This window comes from Poromitra crassiceps, assembly GCF_964638095.1.
Source record: "Poromitra crassiceps genome assembly, chromosome: 3".
Classification (NCBI taxonomy): Eukaryota; Metazoa; Chordata; class Actinopteri; order Beryciformes; family Melamphaidae; genus Poromitra; species Poromitra crassiceps.
The window spans coordinates 95,474,146-95,489,631 of record NC_139625.1 but is presented as its reverse complement, the minus strand read 5'-3'; the positions used below and the strand labels follow the sequence as shown (position 1 = coordinate 95,489,631).

Here is a 15,486-nt window from a genome sequence, read left to right as displayed (position 1 = left end):
TTTTATTAGAAGTGTCATAACTTGTACATCCACCCACGTTGTGTACATGATACGGTGTCCATGTGGCCTCGCTTATTGGAAAAACTATCAGAAAATTAAAACAAAGAATAAGTGAACACAAAAGTGTGATTCGCCGTAAGGACAAGGATTCCCCAGTTGCATTGCATTTTAATAATAGGAAGCATGACGTGGCCTCCCTCCGTTTTTGTGGCATCGAAAAAGTCTTGATGCCACCTAGAGGCAGAGACCACCATCTGCTACTGAAGAGAAGGGAAGCGTTCTGGATTTTTACACTTCAGACGCTTTCCCCGAAGGGACTCAATGATGAGTTGCTGCTAAATATAATGCTGTAACCTAATTTGGCACTAGGCCTATAGCTATGTCTATAAATGTCCACTTGAAGATATTGTGAATATGTATGTATGTATGTACCGTATGTATGTATGTGTATGTATGTATGTATATATAAATAAATATATATATATGTGTGTGTATGTGTATATGCGTTAGGGCTGCATGATTAATCATATTTTCATCGTCATTGCGATATGAAAATGCGCGATGAACACATCGCAAAAGTCACGTGTTATCGCAATAAAAAAAATAAAAAAAACTTTTGCATGGAATTGTTTACAGTGCACATGAACGCAACATGTAAGATACCGGCTGAACAAGTGTCCAAATGTTCATGTCATTCTGGCCAATACTCCACTTCTGTTATAACATTTCAGTCTGGAATATAAATAATTAACTTGTTGGTTTTGGATTTTTTTTTAGCTTCAAGACTGCATTTTTGTTCGTATGACCCTCAACACAGTCTTTGAGAATCCCGTGCCACTTACTGATACGTATGCTTAAATTAACACACTCATACGCCTCATACACTCATACACTCATACACTGCAAAATGAATTTAGGCCCTCACTGTAATACTTCAGAAGTTGAATTTGAAGTTCAGCATTAATACATTTGTCATTTTTTGTCTTAGATTTACCTTTGTGTGTTATTGCAATATAAAACTACATAATTGAGAATTGATTCTAGATTCTGGAATCGAGAATCGTTGGAATCGAGAATCGATTCTGGAATCGGATCGTGACCCCAGGAATCGGAATCGGATCGGATCGTGGCTTAGCTGGATCAAAGCACCCCTACCCATTAATATTTTTGTTTATACCATTTTTTAAATTTATCGCAGGTCATATCGTCATCGCAATATTGAACAGTGTTATCACACATCGCAGCTTTTCCTCATATCGTGCAGCCCTAATATGCGTATATATATATAATAGTAGCATACTCAGACCAATTTGTTTATTCCGACACTGGCCCTACAAATATAATAGGCCATAGCCTATAATTCCCAGGCCTGCCTTGATTTCGGCAATTCACCATATATTCCCTTCCACAGTGCCCTCCCCTTTTTTATGAACCTTTTTAGATCACTTTATGATGTTGACAATACTTGTTTCTTTTTTGCTTGTTGTATTTTTCTATATTTCTATTTTTCTATTTACTTGTATAAATTATGGATGTTTGTTGTAGATTGTTGAGCACTGTTTATCTTAATATTCAAGTGTATTCAATGTTTTTTTTCTCTGATTGAGCACCATTTGCAATTACCTCAGGTGCTCAGCAGGTAATGTCCTCTGCATTCATTGGATGATTGGTTGATGGAGGCACTCCTCACATGTATATATAGAGGGAGATATGTGCCGCCCATCATAACACTTGAAGAAGGTCTAATCGACCGAAACGTTTGTTCGTCCAGAAATGAAAAATATTTCTCCAGAGAAGGGAGACGGTGTGTGGGATTTTTCTGTTCTACTCTATATTTCCATCCGACGCACCTGTCACACACTTGGGTGTGCAGAGACTGTATCCACTGCAAATCATCAGCATTAATTAATCAGTCTTTCATTTGTCAATTTAATTAACAGTTGTATTATTAAATGGCTCATTTATAAGCATTTGTATTCATAGGTTTATAAGTAGTTTTGATCAAACGGCTCATTTAAAAGCATGTTTTTCTTCTGGAACCTGTCTGGCAGGTGAATATGTAGCCTACAGTAAGTAAATTACTGAGAATTACTGCTTGGATAGAGCCTTTTGTAGAGACAGGAAAAACACACAGTAGATTGTGCACAGAAGAAATATATGCAGTCAGCAGAGAAACCCTCCAAGGCAAAATATTCCCAGAAGGAACCAAAACCGAATTGACAATCTAATGCCACCTTGAAAACATTCCTGGATGAACGATGAACCAGGACTTTTGCGCATCGGAGGCGCCATGAAACCATGCGTAAAAACATTTCTCTCCCTATCATCTCTCTCTCTCTCTCTCTCTAGCTCTCCCTGTCCCCCCTCTCTCTCTCTCTCTGATGTCGTCGATCAATGCATGTAAAAGCAACTGCCTACTAACCAATAATGAATGCCTCCCCCAGACCTAAAGATTTTCAACTCTTTGAAGATTATAAAAATCTTGAGAGTCCACACACCTCACGACAGAGATAACACATTTTTTAACCTTTGTACCCCGCTGGTCCGGCTAGCCGGATCGAAGCGGTAATCGCGTAAGTTAAATTTGGAAAATCCTGGAGCAAAAGGTCTGAAATTCAGCACAGGTTTTTTTTATGGTTTATTATGGTAATTCACGTTGCCAGAACTAGAAAAACATCGTCCTGGCACCCAGAAACTCAGAAACTCCTCAACTTACTATTAAGGTTCGGCTACACGGTCATTGACTTTCATTATAACCGCCTTTTTGAGACCTCCAGGAAATTCTTACAAAATTAATGTATTTCATTTTTTTCAGCGGGCATCCTGGACCAAATACCTTGAAATTTGACCTTAATATCTAACCTTGGGGTTGATTGAACATTTGGTGGAGTTACAATGCTTCAAAATCCATTGCATAGTTTTCCCATTGATTTCAATGTTAATTTTGCAAAAAAAACAACATTTTCTTTTCGACTCCCACCTACTTTCCCCAAAAATGATTATTTTTCTGATCTTACACCTCTCAGCTCGAGTGAAGACATCAAATTTGTAGTTTCTATTGTGTTTGCCCCCCCCCCCCCCTATTTGCCCAGTGTAGGCACAGCAACCAATTGCATGGAGATTTACATGAAATATACCGTCATGGAAACATGGTCACATGACCTGGGAACGCGGATTTTCCGGTGCAAACTAATGATTTGAAAGCCTTTAGACCGAGATTGATGGATGAATGAAGCTCGTTTGTGTTTTTTGTGAAAACTAGCTGGCAGTCGAAAATTGACAGTTTCATCTTTTTTTTGTTATATTTACCTTATTTGATAGTACATCGTATCTCCGCGCCCGTTCGTTGTAGAGACTCGTGAATAGCATCGCTGGAATCGGCGTCGAAAATTGACTCTAGATCTCTAATCTTGTCGTGATCAAGGCTTTCTAACATCGTTATATGACTCCCGCTTTGAGGTACACGCAAAAGCAGCGAGGCACAGTAAATCCGATGCCCACGAAGGAGCCTCTCGGGCGGGGAAGGCGGTCAGAGCGTCCGTGGAGGCCAGTTCTGTACTCTCTCACTCATGGCCTAAATGGTGTCGTTCAAGCATGTTTTTTCAGGCGGATGTTCAACTACGGATATGAGGTAGGAGGAATGGAGTCAGGAGCGGATATGGATCGATAAAAAATAAGAAATAGTTAATTATAAATATAAAAAACAAGTACTAATATCAAGATCCATGAAAGTAAAAAAAAAAATGCAAATTTGCAATTCTCAAAAGATGGAATATGGAAGAAAGTAATTCCTCCGTGAAAAATGTGACCAATCCAAAGCTACAATAATCCCACCACCCCGCCACCAGGTGGCATTCATGGGAAGGGAAAAAAATCATATTTTGTGTTTTGTACTGAAAATTTTATTGTACAGTAAATACAGTAAACTGGCATTTGAGGGGTTAGAATTCAGTAAGCATGAAATGTTGATATGAGGTATGAGAGATGAAGTTACCAATGGATAAGAATCAATAAAAAATAAAAAAATAATTAATTAAGACTATCAAAAATAAGAATTAATATCAATGTCCATGTACACGGACCAGTGGACGGTTAAGGGTTAGCGGGTTAGCGGGGTACATTAAAATTTCAATCTTGGAACGCACACACAATCGCCACTGTTCAGACGCAACCCCACACACTTGACGATTACGCTGAAGATTGTCACCTCGGAGGACTTCTCTCGCAGAAACTCGCGTGACTAAACGTGACTTCAAAACACGCAAACTTTTCTCAAAAAAGAGAGAGAGTAAAAGACAACGAGTAACCCTTTGATCTGATAACCCAGAGATCCGTTCAATCATGCAGGCGCGCCCCTCCTGCTTTCCCCTCCTCTGCCCGTCTCCAAACTTCCTTGAACCCGCAGCAAGACACGTTTCATCACATGAGCTTCACCTCGCTCTTCTTAACAGCAGCTTAACTGTCAGTGGGCAACAATAGCCGTAGTCGACTCCTCACAAGTCACAAGGAAATATGACGCGCGGAGCGAGAACAGAACGCAGCTGTCCACGGCCAAGGAGGCGCAGATTCCACACGCTCCAGGCGGCTTGGAGGTGCTTAATGAATGAGTAGCTATAGACTGGAAGGGCCATGTCCCACCTTTATGAAGCAGAGCACCTGCTGCAGCAGGTGCTCTGCTTCAGCAGGTGCTCTGCTGCAGCAGGTGCTCTGCTTCAGCAGGTGCTCCGCTGCAGCAGGTGCTCCGCTTCAGCAGGTGCTCCGCTTCAGCAGGTGCTCCGCTTCAGCAGGTGCTCTGCCGATGCCGAAGACATCGTCCTTGCAGCTTTCATAAATCATTCAAAAGTGTGCCACATTTATCTTTGAATGCTCCACCAAACAAGACATAATGTAAACCCCAAAACTCCTTAGAGCGTGACATGCCATGAGATCTCATCATTAAAGTTTGCAAATCCACAACAATTCTCTTCTGTTCAGAATGGCATCAATGTTAGCAGGTCTCTCAAGCCTGAAACGCACAGGGAGCGAAACTTGACGCTCGTCAATTTCTGCCCCTATAGCGCACTGCAAGCATCAGATCTGAAATGTATACACCACAGAATGACAGAACCATCAGTATTTTGGGGGAAAGGCCACTCATTTATATGTAGGCAGGCGGACCCATGAAAAAAAGGTTATACCGTAGTTTTGAGCCGCTGTCATTCAGAGGCTGTGGATCATCCTACCTGTCTGCCGCCGTGCAGAGGGGGAAGAAAAAAGGCAGCGCTGCGGGAGAGAATGATGCAATCATTCTGTCCAAACTTTCACCAATCTCATCATGACATCCAGGGATAGGCTATATTTTGCTAGCCGATGCGTTTAGAACATTATTCTCACTTCGTCTCGCTATAGTGTAGCGCCTAGATCCTCGATGCGCGGCTCGCGAGACGATGGCGGCTCTAGACTGTTTCATTGGCGGCTCGCAGCCCGCGAGCCCGGTCCCCCCAACAAAACAAAACAAATAATTTTTTTACAAACTACAAACATAAATAAACGTCAACTTGAAACTATGTTTCAACTACCACACAGCCTATAATATTATAGTCTATGTTTATAAAATATATATATATATATATTAAAATTGACAACCGGTCAGCGACTTTGTTTTCCATCTATCTACCGGTCCTTGGCACAAAAAAGGTTGGGAACCCCTGGTTTAGCCTACTGAGCTGGGTGTGGAAACCAGGAAAGCACAGGCTGTTTACTGAGCTGGAGGTGTGTGGAGTTGTATCCCAGAGAGAGACAGACTGGACATCAGAATGTTTTCATATATATATATATATACAAACTATACACTATATATATATATATAGTGTATATATATATATACATTTTTTTTATAAAGTCGGTCTGAATGTTTTTATGATTTTTATAATTGTTTCCAACATTTGTATCATTCGTTCTAAATTTTTTATCATTGGTTTTATCATTGAATAAACTAAAAACTAAATCAAACGCTTACTGTGTGGTTTTGCGGTAAAAGTGGCTTTCCTCTTGACTTTGACCGGCTAGTGTGGCTCTCATGGAGAAAATAGTGAGGATCACTGTAGCGTATTAATGCTTGCTGTATTTAAACTGCCGTGAGATTTGTTTGAGGAGCAGCGAGACAGATGGAAGTGGGCAGAGAGGGAGGGGGAGGAGTAGCTCAGCAGAGAGGGAGGGGGGGGGGGGGGCTCAGAGCGCTTTGGTCGCAGCTGGAACCTCGTTTGACGCTCCACAATGGAAACAGGTTGGGAGTACGGGAATCAAGGCAGTTTGACGCACGTCAGAACGCTCTTGGTGAGTGTTCAACTGTTTAAAACAATGGGCGGACTTCAAAACGCGAGCGTCTGACGCTCCCTGTGTGTTTGGGGCTTCAGGCAGAGTCACTTTCTCAATGCCTATGCCTACATTTTGTGATTCAAAAGTGACAATTGCTCAGCTATTATCGTCCACGTTGATGATTGGTCAGCTGATATCGTCCACGTTGATGCTTTGCTCCTGCGTATATTTAAGCTTTGACTGGAAGCAAGGACAAACCGTTTTCGGACCCCCTTTTCAGGCTAGCATACACGTCCATACACATGAATTCCACTTCGAGGTTTTCCCTAAAAACCTTGACTTAAAAAAAATACTTGTGTCTTCACTAAACAAAAACTGTTGTGTTTAGCATAGTCTTAAACCCAATGTACACCAGATGCGTTAATGGCTGTGTTGCGGATCCGGTAAAACCGCCGGATCATAGATGGGCGATACATGCAGTACGGAAAAAATTACGCACCTGTTCTATTTTCGTCGGATCCCGCATACATCTGACTGATGACATGAGTGTGGGTCTTTTCGCAGCCGTACCAGAGCCGTACCACATATGTTCCGGAGCTGGTGGACATTAAGCCCTTAGATGATAAAACAAATCTCTGCAAAGACTGAAAACTTAGGTGCATCCTGGTAGCTCACTAGGTAGCACGCGTACGACGGAAGCTCGGTCCTTCGAGCGGCCGACGCAGGTTCGAATCCGATCCGAGGTCCTTTGCCGCATGTCATCGCCTCTCTCTCTCCCCACCTTTCCTGTCTGTCTACTGTCCTGTCTAAATAAAGGCAAAAAATGCCCCAAAAATAATCGTAAAAAAAATATATATATATGAAAAATGTGAGTTAAATGCAAGAACTGTGATGTTCTTTGTACCTTACATCATTTGATGTTATGTGACCCCAAAGGAGGAAGTTTCCACAAGTGGCCCAGCCTCCAGAGAGCTGTCTCTGTGGGAATGGAGACACTGGCAGAACAGAGCGCTGCCCACCCATGCTGTGGACCATTCCCTCCGCTGCCAGCACTTCGTCAAAGTGATGGAGCTCATCGACCGCATGAGGGAGGAAGACCAGGTGAGAACATGAGGGAAGAAGACCAGGTGAGAACATGAGGGAGGAAGACCAGGTGAGAACATGAGGGAGGAAGACCAGGTGAGAACAGGACAGTCACCGCTCAAGTGGCATGTAGGCTGTGTGTACCCCCCGTCAGTGTCCAGGGAGTGTGTACCCCCGTCAGTGTCCAGGGAGTGTGTACCCCCCTCAGTGTCCAGGGAGTGTGTACACCCACACCAGAAATGAGCAGTGACGCATATCGGCAATATAAAGTTCTGCTGGGCCTTGGGTCTCTCGGGAAATCAAAATGGACTCCACTACGTTACTGAAGACAACGAGAGAATGAATGAGCATCTTACATCTTTCGTTGATCAGTAAATTAATGGAGGATTTAGGGATTTTATTGTCAAGCTACTAGCAATCTACCATTTGGCATGAAGACAAGTTTAGTCAATCATGTCACCGTGTAGACATTTAATCAAAGTAATCAACAATTAATCAAAGTTCCCTAATGTTGGACAAAAGGTCACACGAAATGGCTACAAACTTGGTAAAAAGTGGTTGAGGCCATGTGAAAGTTAGGCTACATTTAGGTGGAGGGGGAAGAGACAGACGACACAACAGCCCAGAAAACAGGCTGAGAGAGGAGCTACATTTAGGTGGAGGGGGAAGAGACAGACGACACAACAGCCCAGAAAACAGGCTGACAGAGGAGTCGGCTGAGTTCTATGTGAATGTGCGGCACTTACAGTATTTGTGTCTCGGTGATTTGCTACATCTATTATTTTATTATTCACTTATTATTATTAATGTGTCTGTTATCTATTATTTTGGACTGGTGCTGTAGGCAGATAACTAGCATGATGAGCAGGCTCCATGGCATAATTATGGTTTTGGTAATAATAATTCATTTATATCTGACTGTTTCTCATTTCAACTGGGACTTAGCAAAACACATCAAATATACCAGTCTCTATTTTTTCCACACAGCACTAAGAAACCCCTAACCAGGGGCGTAGGTATAGACAGTGCAGGCAGTGTGGTTGCACTGAACCAGGGGCGTAGGTATAGACAGTGCAGGCAGTGTGGTTGCACTGAACCAGGGGCGTAGGTATAGACAGTGCAGGCAGTGTGGTTGCACTGAACCAGGGGCGTAGGTATAGACAGTGCAGGCAGTGCGGTTGCACTGAACCAGGGGCGTAGGTATAGACAGTGCAGGCAGTGCGGTTGCACTGAACCAGGGGCGTAGGTATAGACAGTGCAGGCAGTGCGGTTGCACTGAACCAGGGGTGTAGGTATAGACAGTGCAAACAGTGTGGTTGCACTGAACCATGGGCGTAGGTATAGACAGTGCAAACAGTGCGGTTGCACTGAACCAGGGGCGTAGGTATATACAGTGCAGGCAGTGCGGTTGCACTGTGGTCCCTTTACAGAGCAGGCTGTCCATCAACGTATTGGGCAGAGAACGGGCCCTTGCAATTGACTCAAATTGCCACCCCATAAATACCCCTGTCTTCAAATAAGAACACACATTTGCAATATATGCCTTCTTTTTTGTAAAAGAGTCAGTAGCAATCTATAACAAAATGATATGCTTATTACATAAAATCATTTATTTTATGTTTCAACATTCAACATGTTAAAGTCAGTTGTCATTTCAGAACCACATTGAAAGAGACAGCTCGTCTGCTCTCAGCTGCTGCTTAAATACTTTGACTGTCTGTTACCAGGTGTCAGAGCGCTGTCCATGGTTCTGATTGCTTGCTCTATGACCTCTCCATTTTCCCCATACAATAGCCTAAGTAACTCATTCAACTGTAAAATCCAACACGTACGTGTGTGTGTGTGTGTGTGTGTGTGTGTGTGTGTGTGTGTGTGTGTGTGTGTGTGTGTGTGTGCGTGCGTGCGTGCGTGCGTGCATGCTAGGGATGGGCATTTTGAATCAATTTCTATAATCGAAATTCGGGAAAATTAACGATCGATTATCGATAGCGGAATAATAATAATAATGATATGTATATATATATTTTTTTACTCTGGTCTGGTAATAACATTGCGTGTTCTCGGCCAGCTATAATGGCGATGCCGCTGTGTAGTAAGAATATCAGACACTAGCGCTGTGGCCAGCTAAACAAACATGTTAGATGACAGGTTACATGATGTAACCTAGCTAGCTAGGCTACTGTACTCACATTTTGAAAGTAGGACTCAGCTCACCGGCCGCGGCTTCCAGGATTATAAACTCGTGACAAAAACCTCATCTGTCCTGATGGTCGAGTTCCATCCAGCTGCTCTCAGTCCGACGCGTGGATATTATTATTTGCCACGAGATGTGTGTGAATTGATTCAGGTGGGCGTTAGCATCCTGCTAAGCCTTAGCAGGACGCTTAGCAGCTAAAGGCTAGCTGAGTCCATGCTGACTGCTGCTACTTCATAGTTCATAACGTTATAAACAAATAAAAGGACTTGAATTCACTTAAACACATGTACCGTTACTCACACTTTGTTGAAAATTAGGAGAGAAGTGTACGAAGTGTTATAGTTGTAACGGTCTCAGTGAGGTCCGCAGACCGCTGGGTGTGTTTGTTTGTGTCCCCGGCGCGCATGCCGCTGTGAATTCCCCATGTTTAAAACAGTGTTGTTGGCACAAAGGGCCCCCAGCCAAAAAACTAGAGACTATATGAAGCTCCAATGTAAAACAACAGCAGTAGCGAGCACACTTCAAAATTGAAGTCAGTCAAGGTGCAGGGCCAAGGTAGAAACATACAAAAAAAGAACAAAAGGCCAGCACTCAAAAAAGTCCTTTAGGTTTTTTTAATACTTAGCTTGTACAGCAGCAACAACGAACACGTTTCAGCGGGTAGCCTTCATCAGCGTTGTGCCGAGACAAGCGGACATGGCGTATAAATACAGTCAAACCGGAACTACATTCAATAATCAAATCAGTTACCAGGTAATCGTACACAGATAAGGACATCAAAAAAATTACAGAATATACAGAAAATGTACATAGCATATATTCTTCTAGTAGAATTTACAGTTAGAAATAATTAAATTAAGTAGGGCAGGATATGCTTCCTGTCAATAGCCCTTCAGGCAGAAACATAGGAATATACAGTCGGGGGTCTAGTGGACACATTGTAAGTAGACAAGATAGAAAATATAGAAATAAAGTTAAAAAGTGCCTAGAGGAAACATCCTAACAACAACTCCTCGTTGAGACCTTTAGGATGTTCCGTCTGTAGCGTGTGGATCCAGAAGGCTTCTCTCTGTAGCAGAGTTCTATCTCTATCTCCGCCTCTTTTCAAAGGTGCTACAAATTCAATCCCCTGAAACCTGAGTGAACACACATCATGGCCAGCAGAATTAAAATGTCTCTGAAGCCACTGAAGACTTTTCCTCTTTGTTTCTAATAGTGCTTTTGTGTTCTGACATACGAGTTTTTAGCTCTCTTGTGGTTTTACCCACATAACACAGTCCACAAGGACATTTCAAAAGATAGACAACAAACCTGGTCTTACATGTAATTATACTATTGATAGAAAACCTTTTACCTGAGTGTGGGTGTAAAAAGGACCCCCCTCTGATCATAGCATTACACTGAACACAATTCGATCAAGGGAAATTGCCATTAGGTAAATAAGATAAAAAATGAACAGGGCGTGTGTGTGGCAGTCAGCTCTGACTAGCTGATCACTTACATTTCTAGCTCGTTTGAGAGCGAAAAGAGGCGGCTTGGTGTAAATATGGCCCACTTGGGGGTCACTGTGCAAAATGTGCCAGTGTTTCAGAACACTCTTTTTTGTGCCGCTTGTCTCGGCACAACGCTGATGAAGGCTACCCGCTGAAACGCGTTCGTTGTTGCTGCTGTACAAGCTACAGTAAGTATTAAAAACCTAAAGGACTTTTTTGAGTTCTGGCCTTTTGTTCTTTACTCTATGAAGTTCCACCTCACATTAGTCGGCGGTGCAATGCAGTGGGGCGAGGAGGAACGAATTCCCCCCAAACCTAGTCCGCAAAAACAAAACAAAAAACAAAACAATAATCGTTAAAAATTCCATGTGATCGAATTCATTCCTCAACGATCAATTATCGATTATCGATTATTGATGAACACCCCTAGTGCGTGCGTGCGCGCGCTTGTGTGTCTTTACTTCGTAACTAGCATGTAGGGCCCCATCAGAATGGTTTGCACTGGGGCCCCTCATGAGTACACTACGCCACTGACCACAACTGAACACATGGATCTGTAAACATTGAAAATGTTTGTGCGCTTGCTAAGTTAAGTTAAGTGATCCTTTATTTATCCCCATGGGGAAATTCATCCTCTACATTTGACCCATCCTCTACTAGGAACCATCCTAGAACTAGGAGCAGTGCAGCGCCCGGGGACCAACTCCAGTTCTTTTGCCTGTGCCTTGCTCAGGGGCACTGACAGGAATAGTAGTAACCCTAACATACATGTCTTTTGGTGGTGGGAGGAAACCGGAGCTCCCGGAGGAAACCCACATGAACACAGGGAGAACATGCAAACTCCACACAGAAAGCACCTGGGAGGGACCGGGGTTCGAACCCAGGACCTTCTTGCTGTGAGGCAACAGTGCTAACCACTGTGTTTGCATTTGATTGATTCATGACCAGGTTGAATGCAAGTGTATGTTGTTCTAGCAGCTTGAATCAACCATCAGCTCTCTACCACCTGAACAGAGGTTGGTTTACTGCAGACTCTCGTCTCTGCCTGAAATTGAATTTCAATAGGAAACTGTTGAACTGTAAAAGTGCAGTGTTGTATGGATGCATTCTGAACTTGATAAGCACGATCAGATGGGGACTTTAGTCACATGGCTCTCTTCCATAAGACCATTACTGAAACATCAGACACGATCACTTCTAAATATCCACTTCAGCACATCCACTCCTGGAACATTGATGTGGTTTTCAAAGAATGTCCCAGTTCCAGGTAATTCTGCCCTAATCTCACCACCTGCTGTTAGATAGGATTGCACCATCCATAAAGGCTCCAGATTTGCGTAAATCCTGGTTATTGGGTCAAAGATTATGGTGAAACTGGCTATTGGCTGAACAAGCCAGAGGGTTCGTTTTTGTTTTCTTTTCTTTGTTTCTTGTTTCTTGCCTTGGGTCATGTGACCTTGGGTCATGTGACCTTGGCTCATGTGGCCATGCTAGGAAAGAAGAGAACTAGTCCACCTGTAAAAACACAACAGGCTCGTCGGGCCAGATGGCAGCTAATAGAGAAGCAAAGTGATCGCCTACTTCCTGCTTCAGCACTGTACCAGAGATTTTCATCCGCCATTTATATTCCCATAGACATTTCGTAAAATGTTTATAAAAAATAGTTTTATTTCGTCAAACCAAACGGTTCAGCTATATTTAGACTCGGGAGAGACCATAGAACATTTAACTCGGACCAAAACTTAAAAAAACTATATCAAAAAACTATTTTCTTTAATGTTTTTACGTTTTGGTCCAAGTGAAATGTTATGCAGTCTCTCCTGTTTCTAAATATATCTGAACCGTTTGGTTTGAACAAGTAAGGCTATTTTTATAAGAATTTTATGAAATGTCTATGGGCAAATAAATGGCGGATGAAAATCTCTGGTACGGTGCTGAAGCAGGAAGTAGGCGGTCACTTTGCCTCTCTATATCGCACCTCCATGGATTATGTTGGAAATAAGTGTTTACACTTTTACATGCTATCCCTTGGATCTTTCGTTGTATCCTTTCCCATAAATAAAGTCAATCAACCAATCCTTGGATATATTACATTCGTAGAATAACCAGCAAATGGAACAGAATTCATATTCAAACATTTGATGAAACAAAGCAGAAGTAATTTGCAAATAAACAGGTGACCAAAAGTGAATGAATAGTTTAAATATGTCAAATATGCACAAGAAAATGGACAAGGTTATGCAGGAATGAGTGATTATAAGGTATGTATGAATGCATTCTAGTGTGTGTTTGCGTCAGTTTTTCGTGTGTGTTAAACTCCATGTAAAAAAAAAAAAGTTTGGAGGTCTTCAATTGAAAGGCAGTGTGGCCCCTGGATCAATTTCTTTTTTCTTTTCTTTTTTCACAGGGCGGATGTTTTTGGTTAGGTTACGTTAGACCACCAAAATCTGTGTTTTTTATTTTACTGTACAACCCAGAACATGGTGCTAATGGCGTTAGCATTGTCCATCCACATACTGTTTAACATTAGCATTTGAGCTAACGCTATTGTAACAAACTATATCCAGGATGCACATTGCACATGCAACATTACTAATCTGATTAATATCACATATTTGGGTGATGTATCCCATCAAATTAATAATAATAATAATAATAATACATAAGTTTTATATAGCGCTTTTCTGGGGAACTCAAAGACGCTTTACAATACATAGAAACTAGTCTCTTAGAACAGACGAGTTGGCTTCCGCAATTTTCAAATGCTTCTGCCATACCGTCTGTACTTCGTGGGGGAGAATCATGCACCAACCGGAATGGGAAGTAGAAAGGCGGGTTTTCCGCTCATTAGTCCAATCAGAATCGCAGAAAGGCAGGTCTTCCGCTCATTAGTCCAATCAGAATCCAATATGCCGCATTTTTCGTGGACACACGTGTCGTGATTGGTCGGATTCCGTCGAACTTCTTTCCTGTCTGAAGGTTTTTTTCCCAACTTCCTTGTGCATGTTCTGGGGGTGTAACGTACAGACGCCGGATGTAGATGAGACAGTCTGTTTTAAGAGACTACATAGAAACAATACATAAAAACAGTAAACAAACTAATTAACAAGAACAAATACAGATACAAACAAATACAATTGAAAAGATTGCAGAGATGGAATGGTGGTTAGAGGTAGGAGTCAGATATTGTAGGCTGTTTTGAAGAGGTGGGATTTGAGTTGGGTAGCGGACTGTTTTAGCTAGAGCAACGTTTCTGGTGTCATCTGAATAGAAGAATTACTAAATTTAGAATATGAACAATATAAATATGGGTATAATACATTTTGATTACCAGTCCTTTTCATCAAATTAATAGCTATAATTGGGAGTGATGGTGTTACAGTAGGCTACTGGTGGAAGTGCACGCTCACAATCTGGCCCTCTGGTAACGAGGGCATTTTTTTGTGTGGCCTTCTATATCATCAAAGTTGCCCATCCCTGTTCTAGTAGAAGGGTAATTTATAGTCTCCTAAACAATAGAATTTGAGGAGTTGAGGGAGATCATCACTTAATTTGCCTGCAATGTGAGGGCAACTTTTCTAGAGCTGCTCTCTGGGTTCAGCTTCAGATGAGTCGCATGAAACAGATACTCTGTAGGCAGACTATCCAGATCAAGTGTAACCAAGTGCTACATACTGTACTGTAGGTCTGAGTGTGTGTGATCAACACTAGGCACTGGCAGGGCCCATTATCCACACTATATGCGTTTCCTTCATGGCTTTAGCATGGTCGTTTCCATGGTTCCCACAGGTGAAATCAACAAAGCTTTATTTGATGTATGCAATGCAATCCCATTGTGCTGTGTAGCATGAACAGCAAACACTCATTCTATACGTCTTTAGATTAATTGAATGAACCTGCTTTGTTCTCTGCATATTAATCTTGGCCTCTTCTCCCCTGATTTATATAAGGATTTTCTGAACTGTTGCATAAAGGCAGGAAGCTGAAAGCAGACCCGCCCATGATGACCTAGATGTACACACGCACACACACACACGCATACACACACACACACACACATGCGCGCACACACACACACATACACACAGCTACTGGGCTGAGCAGAGGAGATGAGATGAGATGAGATGTATCTAGATGTACACACCCACACAGGTACTGGGCTGAGCAGAGTAGATGAGGTGTATCTAGATGTACACACCCACACAGCTACTGGGCTGAACAGAGGAGATGAGGTGTATCTAGATGTGTACACACACACACAGCTACTGGGCTGAGGAGATGAGATGTATCTAGATGTACACACACACACAGCTACTGGGCTGAGCAGAGGAGATGAGATGTATCTAGATGTACACACACACACACAGCTACTGGGCTGAGCAGAGGAGATGAGGTGTATCTAGATGTACACACACA

General features: G+C 42.4%; 1 protein-coding gene across 1 annotated transcript in view; it reads left to right on the top strand.

Moving 5' to 3' along the window:
- The window catches only part of fancm (FA complementation group M), a gene marked incomplete at its 5' end in the record, with an annotated part of 126,418 nt that overhangs the window by 77,542 nt on the left and 33,390 nt on the right, over window positions 1-15,486 (top strand). Inside the window, one exon of the mRNA XM_083633247.1 lies at window positions 7,234-7,398. Within this exon, the coding sequence (XP_083489373.1) occupies window positions 7,234-7,398 (165 nt within the window). The remainder of the gene's footprint in view (window positions 1-7,233; window positions 7,399-15,486) is intronic.